The sequence below is a fragment of the Ranitomeya imitator genome, chromosome 6 (assembly GCF_032444005.1).
Source record: "Ranitomeya imitator isolate aRanImi1 chromosome 6, aRanImi1.pri, whole genome shotgun sequence".
NCBI lineage: Eukaryota > Metazoa > Chordata > Amphibia > Anura > Dendrobatidae > Ranitomeya > Ranitomeya imitator.
The window spans coordinates 59,022,135-59,035,834 of NC_091287.1; the positions used below are offsets into that span (position 1 = coordinate 59,022,135).

Genomic DNA, 13,700 nt, shown 5'->3' on the forward strand with positions numbered 1-13,700 from the left:
TGACTGGTGAGCGCCGGCCGTAAAGCACGCTGTGCAGCGGTGACGTCACCGCTGTACTTTACGGTCGGCGCTCAGTCGGTGCAGGAAGCTGAAGGCGAGGGACATGACCAGACACCGGGAATGTAAGTATGTAGTGTTTTTTTTTTTTTTACATTTACAACGGTAACCAGGGTAAACATCGGGTTACTAAGCACAGCCCTGCGCTTAGTAACCCGATGTTTACCCTGGTTACCCAGGGACTTCGGCATCGTTGGTCGCTGGAGAGCTGTCTGTGTGACAGCTCTCCAGTGACCAAACAGCGACGCCGCAGCGATCGACATCGTTGTCGGTATCGCTGCAGCGTCGCTTAGTGTGACGGTACCTTTAATTTAACTCTTTATGTACCGTTTTATTAATGAGGGTATCTGGTTGACACCTGTACATTACTAAACCTCGGGCTTGGTATTACATACCATATATGACCATGGTATGTAATGACATTATGGTCTTCAATGGAGAGTGAAAAAGAAGAGGTTGAACAAGGAAATGACATAACAATTCTTTTTTTTTAAATAGATCTTTATTTAGCTCTATGGATTTACATAAATGCATGAAAAAACACATGCAAAAATTCATAAAAAACGCACGTATTTTCCACTGCATTTTTTTGCCAAGAGATGCAGAAACATTGCAGAAACTTCTGCAAGCAAATACGCAATATGCGCACATACCCTTAAGGTCCTATGCACTGTTCTTGCACAGGGGCCGTTTTCAGTCTGTGTCTGCAAGTGTATAAATATGAAGATAATAGCCATGGCCAGAATTATTTTGAAAATGTATAGAATATCAAAATTATTGACCCCTTGCTGTAATGATCTTTCCACAGAAATATCAAACCAATAATAGCTGAATATCAATAGTTTCTTTTAATGTATTTCGATATTAACTCGCATGAGACCTGTTACGATCGTAGAGACATTGACCTCGATTGTGACTTAATAGTTGATAAGAATTTTTTAGATAAATATTTTAAAAGTCATTTTTTGATGAATATTTTCTACAAATATGTATATGATTTTACACTTTTGCAGAACAGGTTGAGGACATCAATCATCATTATAAGATAATTAAACATGTTGTAATCACAGGGTATTTACCCAATGCATCCTATAAACAATATACAAACTTAATGTAACAAGGTACACAAAACAAACTTTGTAAATATGTAAGAAAGTGCATAAAGGAGCGAGTGCATAATGTTGTATCTCCCACCTATTGCACAGAAAGACAAAGCTTCAGCTTCCATTCAGTCTATATGCTTCACACACTTCCTCAGTGATCTGCACTTGTCTTTTTTCTTCTCCCCTCTAGATATATACAATCATACACTTTGTCTAGGATCTCAGCTCCCTTTCCCTGGAAACTGACACGATCTACGATACTCCGTGCAAAATCAAATACTATACTTTTATTCCTTCCGGAGAACTAACTAGTTAATTAAAAAAAGAGGAAAAAACTCTTTGCCCTGATAACTAGTTAGGAGCAGGGTCCGCAAACATAATGTTCTGCCCATGTGGCTTCATGCGAAAGGCAGAGATGCTTTTATAGCCTGCATTCTTTAAGATGCCCCCTAGGCTTCTTCCAGATAAACTGGCAGTATGTTCCTAGCCCCTACAGTGCAGCTTCTCGCTCTTCTTCCTCTTCTTTTCATATCAGGTCCTAAGCATATCCATCAGCCCAAATGGGAGCTGAAATTTGCAAGCTGACAAGGGGGGATACAGAGAGAGAGAGAGAGGGGCTGATGATGGTATGATGTCAGAGCCAAGAGACAGTTCTGATTGGATCTAATTAGACTTTCCTAGAGCAAATAGACAGGCTCCCTGCATGATTGGCTTCAAAGTAGCTTGTGCCAAACGACTAGCGGAGGTGCAAAAAGTAGATTCCGAGCATTTGCAGCCCCTGCTAAGAGGAAGACAGCCTTCTACTGAGAGCTGATCCAGCAGCTTTACTAGCAGCATGCAAAGAAGATAAAAGACACTTAGCACAGCTAATAGCAAGTGACTACATGCCAGAACCAAATCCAGCAGGATACATCAGCAGCTACAGGGGTATATATACCAAGCAAGCACTGAAATCCCATTAGCAGTGGCAAATTGGTGACTATTCTACAAATATTGCACTCAGCTGCGCTCCATCCATCCATGGCTTCAGTTCTGGGCAGCAGCAGGACCTCAGCCTGTCCAAGTAGTCAACTCAAATTCAAGTCTAAGAGGAGAAGAAGGAGACCAAAGAGGAAAGGTAAGATCCAGCATCTCATTCCTGTGTGTGGGCATCATTATTACCGCACAGTACCTGATTAGAGGAGCTGTGGCTGCTTCTTCCTAGGGTGATTTGTAGAGATCAATGTCCTACTGCTTGTTCTTCAGCAGCCCCTCATTTCCTTCCCCAATGAGAATCATTAGCATGTCTGCAGCTTTGTTTCCTCTTGTCACAGACATTTAGCACATGATCCCTGCCAGTTCTTAACGGCAGCGAGTCTAAGGATAGAAATGTCTCATGCTTTCAGAGAGCAACTGCAGCAGCAGAAGTCTCTGAGCACCAATGTACAGGAGTTTTGCATGTTTGTTTTATGGTGTTTTTGTTTTGTTTTTTACTTATCTGAACTGTTGGACGTTATGGAAGGTATCGAAGAAGTTGGCCGAGATTGTTGGGCTTTAAAAGGGTTAATAAAGTTAAGACGTGAGAGTCCAACTCCTACATTGAAAAACGAAGAATTGTTTGTAGCATCACAAGTTGAAGACCTACAAAACAGATCTGTGTAGGAATTGAACGAAGAAGATACAATGTACGTAATAACGATACAAATAACAGATTGAAATGTAAAGAACGACATCTCAAAACATAAGAAATAAATGTGTAGAATAAGAGATTCTGGGCTTCAGCCTTGAGGCCCTAAGCAGGTGGATAAGTCCCTAGGGGTAGTACCGTTAAAGGATAAAGGTTACAAGATATAGACTGCCCCTTGATATATTTGAGAACTTGTGAAAATGTATAATTTAGGACTTTTATCTGATCCATTGCCTTTCTAAACGAAAGCATGCGTCTGAAAATTAAACATCCCTCATCTACAGCAAAGAAGTGATGAAAACTCCAAAATTCTCAACTTTTGTAAACTTTTCTGTGTTCTAATCGAAGGATGAAGCACCCAACAAGTCTAATGATAGGAGGTATCAAAAATGGAAAATAGTAAATTGCATCATTCAGTGTATTATGGAATTGACCACTATTCAGCTGAGTCTATTAGGTGACCTTTTCTAACGTTTACTCCGATCCCTCACAACTTCATTCCGAGATAATCTGATCCCAAAATGATAAATAATTTACTTCTGCTAGCATGATTTGATTGTTTTTTTTTTGTTTTTGTTTTTCACACCAATTAGCTGCTTTGTTTGTTTCCACGCCAACAATAAACCTAGACAGCTTAAAAGGTAGAGCATACCGACTCTTCCTTTCCAAGTATCGAGATTTTATAAAGGGAGAAAAAAAAAATAGAAAAATATTTACTCAATAAAACAAGAGAATAAATTAAAATACGACCAGTTAGTAAAAATATATATATATATATTAATGCTGAATAAACATTAATTTTAAATAATATATTGTGTAGCATAAATTAATTTGAGCCGTGAATGAGAGGGGTTGTTGATAAATTACCTTGATGATTTTGATAACCTTTAAAGGATGGTGATTTTGAAAACTACCAATATTGAAAAGCTTGAAGCTTATAGAGGTCTTTCCCGTTCGTCGTACATTTCCAAATTAATTGAAATGCTTCCACCTATTAGCGAAACCAGGTGTAAACATTGTTCTGTAGGTAAGATGGATACCTTTCCTACATTACACACAGTATATTGTATACACAGCCTCATATTTTTGATTTTTTTTTTTTACTGAGTATACTAATTAAAAAGTCATAGCCTCGGGGAAATTATACATTTAATTGAATCTTATATCAGGTTATATATGACTTCTATACTGTCTGAAAAAAATAAAAATAAAATAAAAACGTCAAACCACCAAATCAATTGAGCCATACTTGTGAAAAAAAAATTAGCGTAAAATAAAAAAAATAACTAAAATGTTTTATTTTTCTCTTTTCTTTATGAAGTACAGTCTGTTTAGTTTTTAGATTTTTTTTATATATATATTCTTATGTAGGTTCCTCCCGGTTGTCAATAATTTATTTTAAACTTTTATACATATATTTATTTTATCTTCTAGTAAGTGTATAGATATGCACATTACTGATGTATAATGTGTTATACATGACAACCTGAAGATGAAAAATTATTAAAAAAAATACTTCTCCTTTTATATATATGTGTGTATATATATATGTGTATATATATATATATTTATATATATATACAGTATATATGTATATATGAAGAATTTCTCATCTTTAGATATTGGAATTCAAATTTTCAATGTGTGAACTATAATTCTTGGTAATTATGCCACTTCCTGGTATCACTTTCGTGTATTCATAACATTCTCTAGGAAACCCATATGTTTCTTAATGAAATTCAAAGGAAGACGTTCATCACTCCGAGGTTTGCAGATCTAACTTTAACTATCCTTTAGAATGTCAACATCTGCATGTGGTGTGATCCCTGTCAGGGCTGTCACTATCTTACCCAGTACCGGGACTTGACAGCTCTAACAATAAAAATATGCTTAGAATATTACGAGCATTGTTCTGTCGCTGCTGTCCCTGCTGTGTCTTATCAGGTTTCTTCTACCCTCTAATTTTAGTTTTTACAGAAGAGTGATCGCCGTCATCTGTGGGGGTTCATGGCGTCACAGCTGTAGTACAGAAGTGCTGCCTTCACACAGTTGTGCTAGGCCTAAGTTATACCATAAACTAATAGTAGGAATATATGCCTTTTTTTGGGGAAGCGGTGATGTCGAAATTACTGGACCAATAATTCAGCATGAAAATCCGAAATAATAATAATATTCCTTTGTACGTAGATTTGTGTTGTCTGTACTTATATTGTTTTCAAATATTTTTATTGAATTTTTTTTTAAATTTTAAAAGCCATAACAAGGGGGGAAGGGGATGGGAGTAACAGTGGGAAGGGGGAAGAAAGCAATACAATTAGAGAACTCAAACTCAGACAGGTTTCTCCTATTAACAGTGTAACAAGGTTACAGTCTGGACTTATATTGTATATTGGTTTATTTCTTTGAAAATTTTGGATAATAGTTATTAATAATATAGTATAGTCCCATAAGTAGAAGCATGATATGGAAAATTGTAAATGTAGTATTCATGTAGAAATATAACTAGGACAACATCTATGATATCTGTCTATCTATTCACTATATTTGATAGATTTATGTGCTCTGTGCAAGTACCATGGTCTATTTATCTGTCTATCAATCTATCTATCTTTTTATATATCTATCTATGGCCATAGTTAATGGGGTAAATGTGCCCTGGAAGCTATGTGTCAAAAATAAATAGTCACTAAAAGGCTACTTAACCATGGCAAATAGACACAGGGCTAGAGTAGCCAACTTGCCTTGGATGAAAACAAAACATAGTTACAGTCATCTATCCACAGTATCTATGTCTATCTATCTATCTATCTATCTATCTATCTATCTATCTATCTATCTATCTATCTATCATCTCAACGAAAGGAGGCAGCACACAAATCACCAAAATTCCAAATAAAGTGGATTTTTATTTACCCCATAATGGCAACGTTTCCGTCCATATGTAGATCTTTCTTAAGCATTGCTGAGAAAGGACTACATATGGACCAAAATATTGCCATTATCAGCTATTAAAATTCAGTTTATTTGGAATTTTATGGTGTGCTGCCTCCATTCTTTGATACATTTGGAGTATTGGTCCTTGCCTGGGGGCTTGGCACCTTTCTTTTCTTCTTTTTCTGCTGGTTCTGCACCCACGTTTTTCCTATCTATCTATCTATCTATCTATCTCATATCTATCTATCAATCTATCTATACAAAAAGACTGATCTCTGCTGGTTCTGCACCCACGTTTTTCCTATCTATCTATCTATCTATCTATCTATCTATTATCTACAGTATCTCATATCTATCTATCTATCTATCTATCTATCTATCTATCTATCTATACAAAAAGACTGATCAGCACCAAGTGTGAACATGTGCAAGCTGCCAGACTATATTATATAGAAAAAAGAGAGCACAGCAGCACTATGTATAAGTTTAGGCCATGTGAAAACAAAGAAAAACATTAAAAACATAATCTAGATTTTGCTACTCAAAAAAAATTTTTTTCAATTTTTTTTTAACTTAGGAAATGAAGGTTCTTAGCGCAGAAATTGGCCAATTCATGTATGCCCATCAACCACGGCAAGGTGACCTCCCTCTGATGGGTCCCTGCTCTACTGTACATGCCTTCTCTTGGACTATCAACCTACAATTTTGCACACTCATGTCTGCTCCTGGCGGAGGTGGCTGTAATCAGCTCTACTTGCCTATAAATTGTAGGCTAAAAACAGGAGCAGACATGAGTAGTGTAGGTAGTGTAGGTAGATAGTCTAAGAGAAGGCATGTACAGTAGAGCAGGGACCCATTAGAGGGAGGTCACCTTGCCGTGGTTGATGGGCATACATGAATTGGCCAATTTATGCGCTAAGAACCTTCATTTCCGTAAGTTTAAAAAAAAATAATAATTTTTTTTGAGTAGCAAAATCTAGATTATGTTTTTAATGTTTTCCTGTGTTTTCACATGGCCTAAACTTATACATAATGTTGTTGTGCTCTACTTTTTCTACATATCTATCTATCTATCTATCTATCTATCTGTTTATTATCTATCTATCTATCTATCTATCTATCTGTCTATTATCTATCTATCTATCTATCTATCTATCTCATATCTATCTGTATATTATCTATCTATCTATTATCTATCTAATATATATCTAATATATTTCGATCTCATATCTGTCGGTCTATTAATCTCATATTAATCTATCTATTAATTTATCTAATGTTCACCTACTATATCTAATTCATTTTAAGAACCCTTTGTCATTTCCATCCTCCAGAAACCCCCCAAAAGTGCCAATGTTAGAACAAAAGAATAAAACAATGCAGATTTACTGCCATATGTATAGCCCATTACCCTGGTTTGTTATTTATTTGTTGTTTTCTTTTTGCTTGTGACCATACTAAGCCTTTCTCTGCATATACCTGTATGTACATGCAGTGTTGTAAATCTAATCATTGGCTTATAATGAAGTGTGGTAGCGCACTATGATCTAGAGCTGTAGATAATCAAGGGGATGAACAAGCCAGTGATTGACACAACGTCTCATTGGCTGCTAGGTGCAATGTCAGACGTCCTTTATCATAAAATCAAAAGCGTGATACAGAATTGACTTCCATCGGACTGGTCAGTATTTAGTTTGTAGCCAGTCCGGCATGTTAATCAGCTAAGGTCGTTGCATAGGTTACTAAAGAGCAGATTCATTTTGCCTATTGAAGCTTTTTTATGAGGCCTTCAGAACTATTTGAAGCCTGCAACAACAAAAATAATATATTTGCTCTACAAATTTATGTTTACCTTAAAAAAAATATTTAAAAAATCATCACAAGCCAGATATACTGCGAAGAATATGTTCATAAGCTTGAGGCTGCTTCCGTAAGCATTGACATTTCCATGCTATTGACAGCTGTATATTACATCTTCTATATCAACATTTTTGTTTTACGAGAATATTATTTTGCCAACAGAAATTTGACAGCTGATAAAGCACATTGCATTGACATATGGTATGCTAATGACAAATCCAATATTTTTTTAAGTCAACTTTTAATACCTTTATTATGTATAGAGAATTAAACTGCCTATATACCTGAATAAAGCTCACTGTATACAGAGTTTAGAATTTTGGGACCAGATATTTACTAACTTGATTATCATTTATTATCACTTTATTTTGTATATTACTATTATTATAAAGTCTATAGAGTTTTGTACACATTGTTTTGACTGTTGTTTGGAATTTTTGCTATATTTTTAGTTAGTGTTAATATTTCTTATCCATACAGGCATTTTAAAGTCTGTAGCGAACTACTAAATGCACTGTATGCAAATCATTTTTTTATTGAGTTTTTATGTTCAGTTTTGAGTGTTGAGTGTTTTTCTCATAACACAGCATGGCCTACTTATGTCTTTTTAAAAAAAATTTATAGTACTTTAAAAATTACAGAAAAAAAGAAAAACACTGCATAGAATAAGGTATACCATTTTTATAAGAAGCTTAAAAGTAAAATTTCTGAAAAAATCCTTAATATTGTTTTATGAGAGAACAGATCCCATTGGTCAGTTAAGAAATTTGCTTAACTTTTTGCTATAAACACTTTGCTCCTTAATTTTTTGGCTCCTGGAGTGATACAACTGATTTTCAGTGTTTAAAGTATTTTTGTTATTATTATTATTATTTATTGTTATAGCGCCATTTATTCCATCGCGCTTTACATGTGAGGAGGGGTATACATAATAAAAACATGTACAATAATCTTAAACAATACAAGTCATAACTGGTACAGGAGGAGTGAGGACACTGCCCGCGAGGGCTCACAATCTACAAGGGATGGGTGAGAATACAGTAGGTGAGGATAGAGCTGGTCATGCAGCGGTTTGGTCGATCGGTGGTTACTGCAGGTTGTAGGTTGTTCATTTCTAATTGCTATTGTGAAAATGTGTATTTTTTATTTTGTATTCGTTAGTATATTTTCTGTTTTTCCATGTTGTTAACATGTTTGATGCTGTAAAACATAAAAGATTGATTAAAGCAAAATAGAAAGATTGATTAAAAAATATTGCATAAATGGAGATATTACATAAAAGTAATATTGCGAAAACACTGAAATTCAACAGATCTAATAAAAAAAGAACCCGAGTGTTAAGAAACCTGTGTACTTGGAGAAAATCCCCAATGACAGCAAACATAGCTGCCTGCAGACGGCACTCTTCTAGACTTTACAGGGCTGCATAAGGTGCTAATTGCTTAAAATAAATCCCTATGGTTTTGAGGAAAAAAATGTTTTCAATTACATAATGTAATATGAGCCAAGAAACGTCTGTACTGGAATTGTGGTAACTTGGTAGAAAGACAAAAATGTGATCTGTCGAAGCAGCCAGTGAAAGAAAGATGCTCTTTTCAGCATATGAGCTTAGCTTGATACTAAAAGGAAATGTAATTCTTGTTAAGCTAATCTCTTGATTAGAGGATATGTACCAGATAGGTTCCTGGGCACACCTTGTGTTGGCAGGAGGTCGTGTGTTAATTAAAATGATGACTGAGAACAAAGGTCATAGCTTAACGTGAACTGTTCGGGGCATGGACATGAATATACTCGGTCATGGCATAAACATTCCTAATATTTCATTACCATTCAAATTATTTCCCATTGACACTAATAAATAAGAAAATGTTCCAAAATCATACTAGGTTACATACATAAAATCAGAGTTTTTGTCCTTGATACTGAAAATTTCCCTTGTGGTTTTGGCATGATTTTATAATTTTCAGCTTCACACAATGGAATTGGGTAATTAATGAGCTCCAGTAATCTTCATGAAACACTATCATGATTCAAGATGTGTTGAGGCCACATTGGTATCTTTATGATATTGGGTCAAAAGAGATGAAAGGATTCAGATATTCTGCTCTCCATCTATAAAGAACATGTAGAAGTCAACCATGGAATTCACAAGTCGTATGATGGGTCAGGTCTAGTGATGAGCGAGTGTGCTCGTTACTCGGGTTTTCCGAGCATGCTCGGGTGTTCTCCAAGTATTTTGGGCGTGCTCGTAGATTATGTTTGTGTCCCCGCAGCTGCATGATTTGCGGCTTCTAGACAACTTGAACACATGCAGGGATTGCCTGTTTGTTAGGGAATCCCCACATACATTCAGGTTGTCTAATAGCTGCAAATCATAATCTACGAGCATGCCCAAGATACTCGGAGTAAAGAATAGTTATAACGGTCCTAGGAGCGCTGGAAATGAGACCAAAACAAGGATTTTAGAGTTGAACCACAACGCGTTTCAACGGTTAAACAGTCTTCTTCAGGTGGAAGTTCCACCTGAAGAAGACGGCTTAACCGTTGAAACGCGTTGTGGATCAACACTAAAATACTTGTTTTGGTCTCATTTCCAGTGCTCCTAGGACCGTTATTACTATTCTTTACTGCATTTTGTATCCTCCTAGAAGGTTAACGGCTGGAGCTGCGGTGGACCTTTTGCTTTAAATTTTAACTGTGACCCTCACAGCGCTCCTAATGACCGCTTTCTTTTCCCTTGAATTTCAAGATACTCGGAGAGCACCCAAGCATTCTCGGCAAACTCGAGTAACGAGCACACTAGTCAGGTCTAATAGAGTATTTGTGTGTCTTTAGAAATAGACCCTAGTGACAAGTGTTTGGATGGTTCCAAAAACAGCTCCAAATTAGGTTGTCTTCTGCTGGACCTTTATGGCCCATGATTCTGTCAGAGCCTGGACACAGAGACCCCTTGGTTGGGATAGTCTATCCCAGTACTGATACTGTATATTTCAATGATGTCTTAACGCCATATGTCATTTTCTCAAAAAAAAACTCATGCAATAAAATAAAGCAGCAAAGTCCAAAGCAAATATCAAATTCCATTTTCCAACAAGTTAAATAATATTTACATTGATCCGAGAAGTCGCTATAGATAAACCACTGCAATTGTTGGAAAAACTTTTTTAAACTTCCGTAGTTTAGGGCCAGTAAAGAATATTATTCTCTTTGCTCCCACATCCTACAAGTTATTTTTTTTACTCTTTTCTATTTTTACTCACATTCTATTATTATTACAATTTCAGACTGTCAGCGCTTTCTCGTTGATTCAGGTGCAATGCACAAGCCACATTTTCATTTTTAGCAAAGGTTGCAGGCTATACATAATATTAAAAATGTTAATAACATTAGATAGGAGACACAGATGTTGTATACTACCCACCCTTTGTATCATGATATGCTGCGCTCATATCCTCTACGGTTGAGAAATTAATTCGTATTTTGATATTTGTTCTGATTTTGGGCTTTTTATGGTGTAAATGACTGTAATGCTATTTCTTTGTACGCCTATCAGAATTATAGAAGATTTCCACATATAAAAATCACTGAAATTTTTCCATGCTCTTCTCTAGCTAGTTCTACTAGATAGGCTATGGTCAGAGAAAAGTTACAAATCTTTCACAGGTTGTATCCACGAAGAGTTAGTCCATGTGGTTCACCATGTGTTCGTATAGGCAGGACCAAATGCTTAGTACCATTGAAACTAGCAGTCTCATCCTAAAAGAGACATTCTATGATGCATTCTAGTGTTTTTTATAATTTTTGACACTTGTATAGATCGGTAACTGAAAATAGATGTGTCTGAACAAAGTCTTATATAGTGAATTATATGTTGCCTAGATCTGTAGATATTGCATACCTGTTCTTCAGGTTCTTTAGCCCAAAGAATCCAGGAACTTGGTAAGATTCCATATGAAATTACATGGTGATTAAACCTTCTCAAACTTGCTGTATACTTTGCAGCTGGACTTATTGACTTCTGCATAGTTGGGCTTATGGAAATAATTTAACAGTGTCTTGTCTATTATGATTGATGGCATTTTATTCTCAGGGTTTTAAATAGGTTTTGCAGCTTCCAGAATTGGAGGCAGATCCGTAGAATTTGCCATGACTGGGTCTTCGGTGCTGATCTGACCAATGGGACCCTAACAGGTCACAAGAACTAAGGGCTCTAACCTCATTGCAGTGTGTACCAGACACAGCATCAAGCTCATTCTTATCTATGTCTGGTATTGCAGTTTGACCCCATTCACTTTAATATATGAAAAAAGGGGGAATAGGGATCGGGAGAAGTCAGCTTACCATTTGCAGTCTCATTCCAAGAATGAGTTCCACGCACGGAGCTGCCTGGGCTTGGGCGTGCAAGTTCCAAAGAATGAAGAAACAAAGGTACTCCAGTGCATAAAAATATAAAACTTCATTTTTAAATTCATAAAAACAGGCACAATGCGGCCAACATATAGATCCCAGGGAGCTACCAACCGACGCGTTTCGACACTCCAGTCTTAGGCTAGTTTCACATTTGCGTTTAAAAACGCAGCGTTTAAAACGCAAACGCAGGTGGTGAAAAAAAAACGCATGTAAACGCGTACAAACGCTGCGTTTTTTAGACGCATGCGTTTTCGTATGCGGTAAAAAACGGCCACGTTTTTACGCGTTTACATGCTTTTGTTTGCGTTTTTTAAAAGCATGATGAGAAATTTCACAAGAGAAAAATCAAGATCCAGACACTGCCAATGGGACTACAGAGGGCGTGTGACATGACTCTGTGGACCAAAATATGGAAAAATTGTAGCTCTCAAAATGTGGTAACGCAAAAAATATTTTTTGGAATAAGCATCTTTAGTGTGTGACAGCTGCCAATCATAAAAATCAACTAGAAAACCCACTATAAATAGAAATGGTTAGGGTTAGGGTTAGGATCCCTAGCGTTAGAGTTAGGGTTAGGGTTTGGATCCCTAGGGTTAGGGTTAGGGTTAGGGTTTGGATCCCTAGGGTTAGGGTTAGGGTTTGGATCCCTAGGGTTAGGGTTAGGGTTTGGATCCCTAGGGTTAGGGTTAGGGTTTGGATCCCTAGGGTTAGGGTTAGGGTTAGGGTTTGGATCCCTTTATCACCTTGATGGTGGGGGGTGGCTTATCAGTGTGTAGACTTGTTTTTTTCTATGGAAACGCATGCGTTAAAAAAAGCAACCAAACGCATGTGCTTAAAAACGCATGTGTTTACATAGACAGCAATACATTTTTTGCCGCAAAAAGAACGCCTCTAGAAATTACTACATGTTGCTTTTCCGCAACAAAACGCAAGCATAGAAATGATGCATGCATCGTCAAACGCGGCAAAACGCATACAAAAAAACGCATGCGTTTTTAATGTTAAATATAGGGAAAAAAACGCATGTTTTTTGCACTAAAATGCAGCGGCAAAAAACGTAAATGTGAAACCAGCCTTAACCATGATTAATTTTTTCCATTAAAGACGAAGTTTTAGACTTTAATACATTGGAGTACCTTTTTTTCTTCATTCACTTTAATGAGACTTAGTTGCAATATCAGATACTCCTATGGATATTCTGGTATTCCAGAGGAGTCTTAGCAGTTTATCCTATGCCTTCAACATAGTGACGACAGAGATATAGCAGCATGATATAGAGATGTTAGAGGATGCAGTATTGCATGTCTTAGTTGTCCTTTAGGCTACTTTCACAGTTGCGTTTTTCAGCTTCCGCCACAATCCGTTGTTTTTTGAGAATGCAGGATCCTGCAAAAAAATTTGCAGGATCCTACATTTTCCCATAGACTTGTATTAGCGATTGTCCATCCGTCGCGTCCGTCGTGCACTGGATGCGTCGTGTTTTGGCGGACCATCGGCACAAAAAAACACGTTTTTTCGTACGTCAGATCCGCCATTTCCTACCGCGCATGCGTGGCCGGTAGGGTTGAGCGACCTTCACTTTTATAGGATCGGGTCGGGTTTCACGAAACCCGACTTTTGGAAAAGTCGGGTCGAGTGAAATCGGCCGATCCTATAAAAAAGTCGGGGTC

The 13,700-nt window shown here is 36.8% G+C and overlaps 1 protein-coding gene across 1 annotated transcript in view; it reads left to right on the forward strand.

Annotated features, from left to right (window-relative positions):
• The first annotated feature begins 1,901 nt into the window (after window positions 1–1,901).
• Window positions 1,902–13,700, forward strand: part of ADARB2 (adenosine deaminase RNA specific B2 (inactive)) — an 808,988-nt gene continuing 797,189 nt past the window's right edge. Inside the window, exon 1 of the mRNA XM_069729698.1 lies at window positions 1,902–2,277. Coding sequence (XP_069585799.1) covers window positions 2,181–2,277 — 97 coding nt within the window. The 5' untranslated portion in view covers window positions 1,902–2,180. The remainder of the gene's footprint in view (window positions 2,278–13,700) is intronic.